Raw genomic sequence first — 14,777 nt, forward strand, 5'->3', positions numbered from 1 at the left:
ATATGTTTTATAATTTTCCAACTATAAAAATAAATAAATGATTTTGCTTATAGTACCGCTTGGTGGCGGTAATCAGCACATCTATCGATAAGAAGCTAAAACACTCCAGAAGAAGAGTAGCAACGCAATACGGAAGACATTAGAAGCAACAAAACAAAAAGCCAAAGTGACTTGGAAGGACAGTGATTGGCAGATAAACTATGCAAGCTCTCTCTATTTTTTTTTTTATTTTTATAAAAAGGTTGTAGTTGTTAACATACTTGAGGATGTTTAGCAAGTCGTACCAGCTGCTCCCTCAGAGGGACCCCACAGGTCCGAAGACCCCAGGCTTGTTTGTGGACGCTGATGGCTTCACTCAGCCGGGCTACCATGGAGGAGTCTCCTTTGACAGCATGCCGAATGTCTCTCGACACGACTTCACCGGTATGCAGTGTTTACAATCACACTGACACGAGTTAAGAGATAGCAAAATACGCTTCAGTCCTTCTGGCCCTATGTATATTTAACCGGTACGATTCTGCACCTTTCACATAGGTCCACTAGAACCCGAAAGTTTGATTTCTCTGAGGAGTTTTTTCCCCTCTCTTCTGTCTGCTTGAACCACATTGAAATGCACATCCATCACTAGTATATAAAGAACTTTAATCCATATTATAGCAGTCCACTTTTAGATATTTTACACAATTTGACATTTTGGAAATCCAACGTGTAGAACATGAGAGAAGTGACTGGTTTGCTTTAAAAAGAAAAGTAAAAAAAAAAGTAAAGGCTTTAACATTTTCTTATTTAAGATGCTGCCCAAAGTTGGGTGTCCTGGATTTGCCATTTGATTGTGATCTTCCTTGGATACATCTGCATCTTCATCACCTTTCCAATAAGTGGATGGTTTGTACTCAAGGTAAGATTAAAAACAAATTCTCACAAGATACTTCCATATCATATCACGCTCACATAAACGCTCACACAAACATCATATCTAAAATTGACGTTTGCAAAAATTAAAATGTCATATCTAACACACATTTGTCCACAGACTGTGCCGAATTACCAGAGGCTGGTGGTGTTTCGTCTGGGGCGAGTGTGTCCTCCAAAGGGGCCCGGCATTGTTTTGGTGCTGCCCCTGATTGATCAGTGGAAAATGGTGGATCTTCGGACCCGCGCTTTCAACATTCCTCCTTGTCAGGTTAACTTACTTAATTACTTAACTATACTTTAATATAATGAAATTTAGTGTCCAAGTGTGTTTAAAACAGTTATAATCAGTTTATAATAATCAGGCATGAATATAATCAGGTTACTCTGTAGCAAATGAAACAGCCACAAAAGTTTTGTCTGCTGTAGTTCTTTAATTTTTTTGAAAATTTGAAAAGGAACTCCAGGTAAAAGCCCTGTAAATTATTAAAAAATGTTATATATATTTTTTTTTTCACTCATCAACCCACTACTAACTTAGAATTGGGGCTTAAGTTTATGTAACATTGTGAGTTTGACACATATTTTTTAATCAATTTTTGAAATGCAGAGAACAGCTTAACAGTAAGAAAAGACAGACAGTTTCTATTGAGGTGAAAAAATAGAGGCAGCTAAAGAACGAGTTATTCAGTTTGTCCTGCAGGTGGCACTCTTCTCACTCTATGAAATCAGAGAACTCAGAACTTCAGCAAGCTGAAGTACATTAAATCTTGAAGCCTCCAGCCCTGTGAAAGTCCTCCTGTCTTTAAATTTAAAAAATAATTACCGTATACTTGTAAAATAAAAGTGTTTATTTTTTACTTCTATTGAGTTTTTCCACTTGATGTGTATTTTTATATATTTTACCACTCCTTCCACTTCAGGTGACCTCTCAAGATGGTGGCATCCTGTCAGTGGGAGCTGACATCCAGTTCAGGATCTGGAATCCTGTCATGTCTGTGCTGTCAGTCCAGGACCTAAATGCCTCGACGAGGATGACGGCACAGAACGCTTTGTCCCAAAGTCTTGCCAAGAAGACTGTGAGAGAGATCCAAGCGGAGCGAGTCAAACTGGGAGAATATCTTGGGGTGAGGTGACATTACATCTGCTCACTGCTGGCTTTCAAGCAGTTTCATCATAAGCATGCATCCTGTTTTGCTGTGCACAGATCGATATCAATGAGTTGACCAGACACTGGGGGCTGGAGGTGGACAGAGTGGAGCTCACCCTGGGTTCTCTGCTAAAAGCACCTAGCGACGGCATCTCAGGTCCGCTCATTATGCCTCCGTCTGTGCCTGGTTTGGAAGGTCTTGTTGGTCCCATGCAGCAGTTGGCCATGCACTTCCTGAGTAACGTTGCCAAACCACAGCAGAAACAAGGTAAAGCTGCACACACACACACAACATTTTTTTGTACAGCAACATTGCCACAATGTGATAATGTTTTGTATTTCACTCCTCAGAGGACCAAGTTGCTCTCATAGATGAGCTCAGCAGTGACAACAAGTCAGTCATGGTCACGCCAGGTTCTGTTGAGGAACTTCTCAGCAATGTAAAGCCTCTACTGTCTGAAAAATTGGTCGAGCGGGTCGGGGCCTGCTTCCAGTTTGATATATGTTCAGAAAATGGACAGTATCGCCAATGTTATCTGGATTTGAGCCAAGGTAAAATGAAAAAAGTGAAAGAAAAAAAAAGCCCAATTTGTAAGATTTTATAGAATCAGTGTTTATCTTGTATGTTGTCTCGCCATTGATGTTGCCACTTCAGCTTTAGATGTCAAAACATTCTGCTAAAAATAACAAAAACATAACTTTATATAATGCAGTCTGTTAGCTTCAAACAAGTGGACTTGCTCTTAATGTAAATGTGAATGTGTATTATAACTTTTTTTTCTTAGTTTTGATTTATGTAATGAAATTTCCAAGAAATTTTTTATTAGCCTCTATTGCAGGTTTTTCTAACAATACCTGCTTTTTCTGATCATATGAAGAGTATAATGTTCTGATCAAGGATTTTCCATGCCCTGTGTTCTGTAGGGAGCGGCTCAGCTGGAGTGGGGTCCTTGAGCAGAGAACCAGACGTGACATTGAGTACGAGTGATAAAGACCTACTGGCCATGTTCCACGGTGAGCTGGGGCCCTTTGCTGCCTTCACGAGTGGACGACTTAAAGTCCAGGGTGACATGTGGACTGCCCTGAAGCTGGAAGAAGTCATAAAGCTGCTGAAGAAGTGATGGTCACAGAGACATTTCTATTGTTATGTAATCATTTTGTAATGTAAACTTTGAAGTACTGCTTATTTTGATTGTATGCACTCAGTACATTTGCCATAAAGAGGTTTTCCTTCATGGCCTGGTCATTCCGTCCTTCTTTAAAGTCAACAAACACACATAAATGGTAAATTGCAGGAGTGCGTAGCGCTGTGATGAAAACGAAAACGCCCTGTGACACGTATTAACACGTGCATCTCAGTTCAACATGCAGGGCCTTGATCAGTGTAAGGGCGGCGCTGACTATTTAGACCAGCCTCCTTGCTGTGGAGCATTTGTCCCTGATAGTCAGAGGAGGAGCACAGAGGGAGAAAGAGAGACATTGGATTCTTTGGTAGGATGGCCAGGTGGAATGTGAGGTGCAGCTCAATGATGCCGCCTCTGTCCTGGATAGAAGCGCTAAATATCAAGGGTGTGCGCCGCAGCAGCAGCTTGCCGGTGGTCAGACAGGTGTACTCTGAGAGCAGCAGCATTGTCAGGCCTTTCAACGAGATCCCCGGACTGTGGAAGAACGGGGCGGCCAACCTGTACAGTTTCTGGAAACAGGACGGCTTCAAGAACCTTCATCGCATCATGGTGCAGAACTTCAACACGTTTGGACCCATTTACAGGTACGGCGGGTGAAGCGGCTGGCATAGATTCTGAAAATAAATAGGAGTGGCGCTAATCGCCTACCCACTATTGAGTCAATGATGTTGTCAGACCAAACAATGTGGAATGATGTCAGCCGCGCGAGACTTTATCACTCAAAATATAAACATTTCTTGTGAGAGGTGGCTGACAATGTGTGGCCTCGTGCTTTTGAAGAGACGGGTATTTTCACGCCTTCTCCTTCTGACTTTTTCATGTCAGGGAGAAAGTAGGCTATTATGAAAGTGTAAATATCATCAACCCTGAAGATGCTGCTATCCTGTTCAAAGCCGAGGGCCACTATCCTAAAAGGCTCAAAGTTGAAGCCTGGACATCATACAGAGACTACAGGAACCGCAAATATGGGGTTTTGCTCAAGTAAGTGCCACAGTTCTCTCATTTCCTTTGTATATTAAAATATACCAAAATCGGTTGTGGAACTTCCTTTAATAAAAAATATGCTTGAGTGCCAGGGAGTGAAAGAGCAACTGGACTTCTTCAATTCTGCTTAACTGCTGCTTTCGTCAGGCATCATGAGCGGTGGATTGTGTTGACACAGATTCCCAAACTTTCCCCAGGAATGGAGAAGACTGGAGATCAAATCGCGTGATTCTGAACAAGGAGGTGATCTCCCCGAAAGTGCTGGAGAACTTTGTGCCTCTGCTGGACGAGGTGGGAGAGGATTTCGTGGCCCGAGTTCACAAAAAGATACAGCGAAGTGGCCAAAACAAGTGGACCACTGACCTCTCCCAGGAGCTCTTCAAATATGCCCTGGAATGTAAGATTTGGTCTCCCGAACTGATCACTGGGGGTTTGAGGGCCAGTGCTCTTTTCTATGTCTTACTAATGCCTGGTCAATTCCCCCGATGTCTCTTGTCTCTACAGCCGTGAGCTCGGTGCTCTACGGGGAGCGTTTGGGTTTGCTGCTGGACTACATCGACCCGGAAGCTCAGCATTTCATTGACTGCATCACCCTCATGTTTAAAACTACCTCGCCAATGCTGTACATACCTCCAGCTCTGTTAAGGCAGATCGGGGCAAAGGTATGGCGCGACCATGTGGACGCCTGGGATGGTATCTTTGGCCAAGGTAGCGCACAAGCACAATTACTACCGTTTTGGTCATTGATGACTAAAAACATGCATTTTTATGTTTTATGTCTTGCTTGTGTTGTTTGTAGCCGACCGCTGCATCCAAAACATCTACAGGCAGCTGCGTCAGGATGCTGGCGCTCCCAAAAAATACCCCGGTGTCCTTGCAAACCTGCTCATGCTGGACAAGCTGTCCGTTGAAGACATCAAGGCGAGCGTTACCGAACTAATGGCTGGTGGAGTTGATACAGTACGCTATCAAATGATGATGTCAGGGTGCAGGAGAGTCCATTTTTTTCTTAATTTTCCTTCAAAGCGTTTGCTTGTTTCTGTCTTTCAGACCTCTATTACGCTGCTGTGGACATTGTATGAACTGGCCAGACACCCCACCCTCCAGGAGGAGCTGAGGGCGGAGGTGGCCGCAGCTCGGGCCGAGAGTCAGGGGGACATGATGGAGATGCTGAAGAGGATCCCGCTGGTTAAAGGAGCCCTGAAGGAAACTTTAAGGTAAAAAAACAAAAAAAACAATTTATTTTGCTGTGTACTCTGAGGTTGTCTTCAATTCTAAGTTCTATTACGATCCCTCAGGTTGCACCCAGTTGCAGTGAGCTTGCAAAGATACATATCAGAGGATATTACTATTCAAAATTACCACATTCCGGCCGGGGTGAGTTAAAGTTATCTTCCATCTGTTTCTCTCCCTCTTGTTCCACTGCTCAACTCCTCTGTTTTTTTTTTCTTTCTTTCTATTCTTCTCTGCATAGACTCTGGTCCAGTTAGGCCTGTATGCAATGGGCCGGGACCCCAAAGTGTTTTTGCGCCCGGAGCAGTATCAGCCGTCCCGCTGGCTGAGGACGGAGACGCAGTACTTTAAGAGTCTCGGCTTTGGCTTCGGCCCCCGTCAGTGTTTGGGACGGAGGATAGCTGAGGCCGAGATGCAGATCTTCCTCATCCATGTGAGACGAGACAGGGATAGTAAAACATTGTTGTCTTATTTGTTGTTTTCTTGCACACGAGAAAAAACACTTTCATATCTTTTGTCCTCGCAGATGCTGGAGAATTTCAAAGTGGAGAAAATGCGGCATGTGGAAGTGCAGAGCACCTTTGAGCTGATCCTCTTGCCAGAAAAGCCTATAACACTGACACTGAAGCCCCTGAGCGGCGAGCGGTAACATCCAGAAGGCAACTGTGGTGTGTGATCAACACACGCTGTCACTTAATTTTACATTATAAAAGTTATATATGAAGTGCCTCACAGAACGCCACAAACGTAAACGCTACATAAAATCTGATCCGAATGTTGATTGGAGATAAGAAACATTAGGAAAGTGAACGCTAAACATACCTCATTAAATATGGAACTATAGGGAATTAAGTAACTGCTTTTGCTGTTTACTTCCAAAGCTACCATGATATATCAAAATACCTGGAATGTACAGAACCTATATTGGATGCACACATGGAAAGCGTTCTTAAGTTTCAACTCCTGATCAATAAAATGATACAACGGGTTCACAGAGGGATTTGTGATTTTTTTTTTTTTAATGATATATTGTAAAGGTATGACATAGTACACAGTTCATATTTGTGAATGCTTGTTTGACTCTGAGAAGCAGAGTAGTTATTCTAGCTTTTGACTTTTCGCATTGGTCTACATACACAAATAATCACACACAGACCCCTGTAGAAATTCAGATTTAGTTTCAGAGAAAAAAAACACAGAGAATGCATCAAAGTAGTCTTTCTGTCTGAGCAAAACATCACTGACCAGACACCAGGGGCCTTTGTGTTCTGTAGTGTGAGGACTCTCCAGTCAGTTTCTCCTGGAATGACCATGAATGACCATGAATGGTTGAGATGATTCTCAAAGCAAATGAAACTTTTACTTTGTGTTCTGGCTTCGATGAACAGCTTCACTGTTGAAGTCCTGCCAGCTCAGTTCTCAAGGCCAACAACGACTCCTTTCTCTGCACGCCTTTGCCTTTTACAACATAGAGAGAATTTCTGACCACAGCTTTTGCACACATCACAAATCATATATCATATTTGTCCTACCCTTGCTGCGTTCCAAAGCTCTCTCCATCTTTTTTATAATCTGAGAGATTAAAAATGATAAAATCTCACATAGGATATTTCCGCTGTAATGCAAATGGAAGTAGAAGCTAAAGCTAACAGCTTTACCTGTCTCTGCTGTTTGACTGTGGCCTCCAGATTTTCTATCTTTGCTGAGCAGCTCTGGTGCAGCTGCAGATCCTCCTGCCGTCGCTGCTGCTGAACTCTCTGAAGGTTAAGCCGCTCCTTCTCCCCACAACTCTTTTGAACAGCGTAGCGGACTGCATGAACACGTCGTAGATACTGCCAGTGATTATTATTTGATGTGAGAGCATGCATATTCTAACCTTGATCAAGTCATTTTGCTGCTGATGGATCCTGTCCCTTTGTGAGGCAGCCTTACGGGTCTCAGTTGCCAGCATCCGTTTGAGAGAGTCTTGAAGATGTCAAATCATCCAGAGGAGAACAAAGCATTAACAATTTGCCCCCAAAAGTATAAGTTATATTCTTAAAAAAAATATATGTCTCTCAAAAAATATTATAATTTGAAATCTAGAGTGTCGTGTATGAGAAAATGTTTTACAAAAAGCAAACTGACTGCGATTAACGTTGATTAATTACGGTGTGGAGGTGAAAACACTGCTCAATAAAAGCTTTTTGAGGAAGCAGCTGAAATCAGGTCCTTTTGCTCTGATGGCAGCAGAGAGAACATCCCTTCACCGCAGGTCACAAACTGTCCTTCAGGAGATAAGGAACGCTCTGCCCACACACACTTATCAGGGTCCATGGCCTAAAAGGAACTGGCTTATCATTAAGCAGTCTGCTTGGGAAGACACACACACACACACACACACACACACACACACACACACACACACACACACACACACACACACACACACACACACACACACACACACAGAAACCTTTTGCCGCGTCTGCCAATCAAATGTTCTTAAAAATCATAGAAGACATGGACTGATGGTGTAACGGCTGGTTAGCAGATTTTCACTTCAAATGAACCAAACTTGTTGTTTTTGAATAGGTTAAATCCATCAAAAATATATGTTCAAGAGAGAGCAGTAGTTGGATAATAGGATGGTATTGCCTACCGATGAGATGTGCAACCTCGGTCTTTGCCATAGTGTTGACGTCCCAGTCTGTCACCAGGTTGTGGCCAAGGTCCTGGTGCGGAGGCACCTCTGTGCGGAGCAGTCTGTTTTCAGCCTCAACCGCCGCCACTCGTCTCCTTAATGCCACGATGTCCTCTGCCATTTTATTCAGGGCTGAATCGTAGTTTTTGATCCCCTGTTGCAACAACAACAACAACAAAAAAAGTATGATTATGCTTTTTAATTAATTCATCCCTGTTAAAGCTGTGAGAGTTTGAGTTGAGTTGCTAGCATGCAGATGATTCAAATCAGTCGCACGATACAACGGCGTTGTTTCACGACTAAACAAATCTCTCTTTCAACATAGAGACAACAAAACGCGCGACAAAACGTGACCACTAGGTGTCTCTTTAACCCTGTCCACTTTACAAGCTGTCGTAAACAAGGCAAACGCAACATGGAGCAACACCCCTGCGACAAATTTCTATTAAATATAAAATGTACCCTTAGACAGAACAAAGCAACGTGTTTCCCATAAACAAAGTTTAGTGAATTCTTTTTAAGAGTGTTTTTTTCTTAATGTATCATTTGAAGCTAATTGGTTCAAATACTGATTAAAACACACAAAAAAGACATAAACGAGACTGATGAGATCATGAGAGTACGATTCTTCTAATGAGTTAAACAAAAACTGAACGCTTTTATGAACATACATGTCACCCTCTTTGTTTCCTTTCTTTTTCATAAAAAAAAAAAAAGAAGATCCCAAACACTTCCACTGATTCCATTTCCATTGGAGCTCCTCCCAGAATGCATTGTTGCGAAGCTCGCCTATCGACACATTTCTCTGTGTAGGGCACGTGCGGGTCGTCTAGCAGCCTGTTCACGCCTATTATTCGCCGTTCTGTCACATTTCCCTCTCACATTCTGGAGACGGCGCTGAATGGAGAGCCGGGTCCGGCCGTGTGTATTGTGTGTGTCTGTTGTGTGAGGGGAGGATGACGATTAAGGGATTCCAATCTCAGATGGTGTGGCTGTGGCTCCCGTGGGACGCCAGGGTGAAATTGAGCGCCTAATTGAAAGGGCAGGGAAGAGGTGACAATCACGAGTGTAGAACAGGGCGGTGCCTCGGCTGGGCGGGACCCAGAGGCATGATGGGAAGGACGTTTCCTCGTGATGAGCTCGGGAAGTCCAATCCTCTGTCAAAATCCGCAGGGGAATCTCTCCGTGTCTGAACACTCCACCTCGCAATTGTGATACGAGGACGATGAAATTTCCTCGCTGTCACTTAAAGGTACTCAGACACACACAGAAAAGCAGCTGGTCTGAAGTGCAAACACAGAATATGATGATTTTTCAATGTAATCACGTATACGACACCTAACTGAAGCTATTGAATCAATCAATAGATGTACAATTCCAAATTCTCTCAATTTCTTAAATTCTTAGACAGCATGAAATAGTGAAGTGTGTTAATAGCCGGTTGATTGAATGTTGTTAATCAAATTCCGACTTCATTATTCTAGATCCAGAGTGTCAGACTCCGGTGTCAGTGTCTGCTAATCTGATGTGACAATGGAAATTACCTCAGCCTTCGACACAGAGCGGTATTGATCACATCCAATCACCTCATTCTGTAGGTTGGTGATCCGTGCCAACCGAGGGTCGTCTCCCGGATCGTGCAGAGGTTGTCTAAAACACAAGCAGCGCTGTCATCATTTTTAAACGTGCCTCCTTCTGAAAAGGTGGTCGTCAGTCCTACCGTGTGTGCAGATGGTGCGCGTGATATGTGCGGTTTATGTTGGGTTTGTCTGCCCGTTTAGGCTCTGGACTCTGAGGCGGCCTCTCATGAACTGCTGCAGCTGCTGGCCTGTACAATACAGCGGTTGCCCCCCGGAGAGGCCGCCGGTGATTTGGAAGGAGCTGTGCCAGTGCATCGTAGGATGGGAGGTCAAATCCACCCTTTGAACGGCAGAGATGACACAGAATTAGTCTGGACTTGGACTTGGATTAGCTCATAAAAATCTCAATGTAAAGGTAACTTTGATTGGAGACTATTGATGACCTACAGCCCTGGGAGGGTTTGACGGCTGCTCCCAAAAATAGGCAAATATCAGCGAACAGATACGAGGAGAGAGGAGCCCAAAGCATTCAGCAAAATATGATAAACATCTTGGGAACAGACTTTAGAAACCTTTTTAAGTTCATTCACACTGGAGCAGGGAGATATGCATTTTGTTTTTTATCAGTATATTATTTAAAACCTGTTCTGTTTCTTTTTTTGAAGAGTGGCTTCTTGTGAGTATACAATGTTTAGTCTGTTTACATCTTGACTCTGCTTGGTGTTATGAAAGCTCTTTTTTCATGCCTCAATGCCCTTGAACCAATCATAGTTTGGTCTATTGTAACTGACTGATAGAACAGTAATCAGTTCATGTTTACCTTTACAGAGAGTTACATCAAAAACCTAATTGACAATGTAGCAGGTCTGCCAGTTACCTTTCCGACCGGAAACCACTTCTGCACAATAAATAGCAAATAGCCAACATGAAAAAAAATGAAATAATGCAGCCTCTTTTACCTTCTACTCCCTTAATATAAAATCTGTTCCGTCACCATGCATTGAGTCTGTTCTCTGTAACCAGAGAGCTTTTAGTCAGCCCTGCAGCACGTCAATAGACCCAATGATCCCAGTTGCCAGGTAGCACAAGCTCCAACAATTAACATTTCACATGAATCTTTTGTGCAACACGCTCTCATCTTCAAAGCAAATACAAAACGCTATATCTTTGTCTGGTTACCTTTTTGGCTGCAGGCTGGTTCTGAAGTTTGGTCTTTTTTAAAGCCTTCATGAAAACTGAAAAATGTCAAAAGCCGTCTGACATACAAGCTGGAGTCTACCATAGAGCCGGAACAATTGACCTGTAACCACAACACAAATCTTGACGACGTCCAGAAGAAGATTGTTGTTCTAAAAAAAATAAATACTGCAACATCAACAGTTACAATTTGCAGATAGAAAAAAGGGATTGTATTGTTCTTTATTTCACTTCTAATTGTAAATTTATTTTCCTCCAATGCCACCTCTTATGTTTTCTTCCCCTTTAGTGGTAGTTCTACCAAGTATTTCTTTATTCAAAATCCTATTAAAGCCACCCTTCTACCGGCGTGATTTATTTCATTTGAATAAAACAAGCAGCAAACTCAAAATGCCTGCAGCATGTAGCAATCGATGGAATCAAACGCAGGTTCCTGTTGCGTAAATACCAGCCCCCGCATGAATTCAGGTCGAGCAGACGGGTGGCGACTGACTAACGATTTCTGAGTGACACGCTGTGCAGCACCTGTGGCTCGCTCCGTACATTCATCCCACACCTTCACACAGGCCGCTCACTGATACTGCGGGAGGAATCGTTTTAGAGAGGCATTCAATGCAAGCAAAAGTAAACACGACACACAAAAAAACCCCAGATTGTTTAGAAAAAGCGATGGATTGGGTGCACGGATCAAAATGAAAAACTCACAGCATGGTATAAACATTAAAGTTAGTCAACTCAAGACTGATCTGTAGCCACAGATAGCTGTGTGTGCGTGTGTGTGTGCGTGTGTGTGTGCGTGTGTGTGTGTGTGTGTGTGTGTGTGTGTGTTACTTGCTCATATGCAAATGTTCAGCATCACACAGCACTAATCAATAACTCCTCTTCGTTCGTGTCTCATTAGTGCTGAAGGCTGCTGCAGAGACACTAATTGATGGCACAACATCTGACTAACACTGAACACTGAAAAGTGGGAGCAGCTAAGTTGTTGCCGCTCATCTTAAAGAGTGTCTGGTGATCACAGTGTCCCTATAGTTTTGTTGTAACGAGGAGGAAACGTCCTCAGTGGCTTCCTTGACTGCAGTGCGTCAAGCAAACAGAGCTCAACAACCACGTTTCATGCTTTTGGACATAAACTATGACATACTTTGCAAGTAAGAATTCTACTCCAGCGAATTTAGACTTCATTTTTTTCTCCCCCTTCACAGGTTTCTTTAACCGATCATAAATAATTCACTGGATGCTTGCAGCTGTGTGTTCAAGGCCTAATCTCTACTCCGGCAACAAGGGAGAACTTCCAGCTGAACGTAATACCACATTATTATGGGTGAGATCGCCGGACAAATTTACAAAATCCTCACAGCGACATAATTTATGTGCACATGTTCTGCATCCGTTGCGCCGTGTTTTGAATGCTGCTGACCCCGTTACCTATAATCTGATGAGGGATGGGTGGGGGCTGTGTGTGTGTGTGTGTGTGTGTGTGTGTGTGTGTGTGCGTGTGTGTGCATGTGTGTGCGTGTGGTTGTCTCAGTGACACACTGTCGCCTGGGCTTTGCGGACAATCATCGGAATTCAGCACGCAACTTGTAAAATGCAGCAAATGGGCTCTTCACTGGAGTGACAGCTCCGAGTCTGCTGCCACACGGAGCTTCAATTAGGCCGCCGCGGCCCAGCAGCTCCCAGGAGCTTCTCCCGCATCCACATATATCCCACCTTTCCTTTCTACCACCGTCATTTTGCTCTCCCCTTCAATTTTCCCAACATTTGACCTGAGCATCTTGGCAACCCTTTTCAATAAAGCACCCGGTCCTGAGGCTCCCTTGGCACCATGCACATGTGATGTGACCAGTCAGGCAGAATGACCAGCACTCTGCTAATGGACAGGGAGGTGTAAAGAGTGCCGGAAAACTGGTGGCAGTTGTGTCGTGAATGACATGAAAGCTGTGAAAAGAAGATGAGGTGCTTTATGCAGCTGCTGGTATACAGAGCTTCTCGTTTAGTCTCATTCTTTGAATTACAATAGTCTATCTGAATGTTAAGTATTATTATTGCATCCCTTTACAACAACAACAACAACAATAAAAAAAAAAAAAAACGTACATAAAAATAATCATGACCAATCTTTATATTCATTTTACATTATTTTCTTTAGGATTTTATATTGAAGCGTGACAAAAACTGAGAACAGCCATAGCTTGATATATTGAAACACATGTTTGTCGTGTATGAAAACACGTCATCCACCAATGGGATATTTTGTAACAGTCATAAGGGTCATTATTAATGTAACCATTAAATGACGTGCACAAGATGTAAATGAGCTTTCTGCTCAATCAGGAAGGCACATCTTTTGATTTTTATCAGAAAAAGATTAATGTTTGCTTTTAAAAGCTAATAAACTGAACAGTAATGCTTTTATATTAAACTCAAATTTCCATGACGCAATATGGGCTCATATACCTCATAGCTCACCACTAAATTATGCTCAAGGAGATTTAAACTAATTGTTTTTTCCACATGCTGGGACTGTAATGTGGAAATGTGGCACCAAAAAATGTAATTACAGGACTCCCCTGAGAAAATGACATTCAGCTCAAAATGAAATCATATCTTCAGCGGTCAGCGATAGAAAATCACATGTGCAGTGAGGGGTTCGGTGGGTAAAATGGGTTTTAAAATCAAGCAACCCAGAGATGACACAGGGAGAAAGAAAGAAGAGAGAGAGGGAGTGAGAGAGAAGGAGGAAGGGAGGGAGAGGTGTGTGTGTGTGTGTGTGTGTGTGCGTGTATTTGTGTCAAGGGCAACGTGCGGCTTCGAGTCAAGGACATGGTGGCTGGCAGCCAATGTCACTCCCCATGCAGTGTAAGAGCAAAGCCAAGGATTATCAGTAAATCACCGTCCATCAATTACAGTCATTCTGCTGTGAAAGCTCGCCGCTCCATAAACAAACACGCCAGCGCCGTAAAACACAGGGTCAACCCTGAGTGAGATGGCTGACGTGGGTGGGTGGGTGCTTCCAAACACAGGCTGGTGGGGGGGGAATCAAATTTTTAGAAAAACACTGATTAAGTTGGTGGGGGAAACTGCAAGTCGTTCAAAATGAAAAATTGTGTATGAAGACTTAACCTTCGGTCTGGTTCAAGTTGTCAAAATGTCTCTCGCTTCACATGTGGCAAAAAATTCTAGCCTCTGACAACCTTAAAGCATTGCCAGCGGTTGACTATCTATGTCACAGTCTGCCGCAGTGCAGCTAGTATGAGCGACTTTTTCCCGGAGGGCTCAACATGACCTTTCTAAAACACTACACGAGGAAACCTTAATGACTAAACACACAGTTTGACATTTAGCAAAGCCAGCTTGCTGCTGAATACTTAAGGGGAACATAAACAACACAAATGTTGCTTTCACCCAAAAGGGACTGGCAAGAGCAACAGGGAAGAAGACATGCACGCAATTTGTTTACTCACCATCTCAACATCTGAAATTATAATCTGATATCTGAATGAATCATTAAAAGAGGTCCATCATGTTCTAAATGTATTATCCTCATTTATTATCTCATTATCTTACTCTAATATTTTGAGGTCAGAACTGTATAAAAAGCATCCACATTTAAATCTATGCATCAATTCAGTTGCCAGTGAGAAGAGGTCCAGAAATTCATTGTTCAAACAATGAACATTTTCCAGCAGAAGCAACTACATGGACTTCTCAACTTTTATAATGAGTAAGAACACCCCAATCACATTTTTTGCATTAAATATTTATACAAAAATGTATTTATGTGTCACATAGTTGTCTTAGACCAGGCATTAACCAAGCTTAACAGCCACCGTAGTTTGCACGTCTCTCTT

The 14,777-nt window shown here is 42.8% G+C and overlaps 3 protein-coding genes across 3 annotated transcripts; 2 read left to right on the forward strand and 1 right to left on the reverse strand.

Annotated features, from left to right (window-relative positions):
• Positions 1 to 100: 100 nt before the first annotated feature.
• On the forward strand, positions 101 to 3,297 carry stoml1 (stomatin (EPB72)-like 1). The gene is made up of 7 exons (XM_076042754.1): positions 101 to 423; positions 792 to 898; positions 1,034 to 1,183; positions 1,836 to 2,039; positions 2,120 to 2,330; positions 2,414 to 2,614; positions 2,987 to 3,297. Exons 1-7 carry the CDS (start codon positions 267 to 269, stop codon positions 3,181 to 3,183), a joined length of 1,227 nt encoding a protein of 408 aa, XP_075898869.1. The 5' UTR covers positions 101 to 266; the 3' UTR covers positions 3,184 to 3,297.
• A 224-nt stretch (positions 3,298 to 3,521) lies between these two features.
• cyp11a1.2 (cytochrome P450 family 11 subfamily A member 1, tandem duplicate 2) lies at positions 3,522 to 6,452 on the forward strand. The gene is made up of 9 exons (XM_076042841.1): positions 3,522 to 3,830; positions 4,072 to 4,227; positions 4,428 to 4,627; positions 4,735 to 4,938; positions 5,030 to 5,190; positions 5,281 to 5,447; positions 5,529 to 5,607; positions 5,705 to 5,896; positions 5,990 to 6,452. Exons 1-9 carry the CDS (start codon positions 3,559 to 3,561, stop codon positions 6,110 to 6,112), a joined length of 1,554 nt encoding a protein of 517 aa, XP_075898956.1. The 5' UTR covers positions 3,522 to 3,558; the 3' UTR covers positions 6,113 to 6,452.
• A 320-nt stretch (positions 6,453 to 6,772) lies between these two features.
• ccdc33 (coiled-coil domain containing 33) lies at positions 6,773 to 11,075 on the reverse strand. The gene is made up of 8 exons (XM_076042843.1): positions 10,906 to 11,075; positions 9,867 to 10,066; positions 9,691 to 9,796; positions 8,105 to 8,300; positions 7,340 to 7,428; positions 7,122 to 7,253; positions 6,996 to 7,035; positions 6,773 to 6,921 (listed from the first exon to the last, which is right to left on the reverse strand). The coding sequence occupies exons 1-8, from the start codon at positions 10,954 to 10,956 to the stop codon at positions 6,854 to 6,856; spliced, it is 882 nt and encodes a 293-aa protein (XP_075898958.1). The 5' UTR covers positions 10,957 to 11,075; the 3' UTR covers positions 6,773 to 6,853.
• Between the last annotated feature and the right edge of the window lie 3,702 nt (positions 11,076 to 14,777).

Source organism: Nelusetta ayraudi, unplaced genomic scaffold (assembly GCF_046127955.1).
Source record: "Nelusetta ayraudi isolate G7.1 ecotype Tasmania unplaced genomic scaffold, CSIRO-AGI_Nayr_v1 ptg000071l, whole genome shotgun sequence".
In the NCBI taxonomy this organism is placed as follows: domain Eukaryota; kingdom Metazoa; phylum Chordata; class Actinopteri; order Tetraodontiformes; family Monacanthidae; genus Nelusetta; species Nelusetta ayraudi.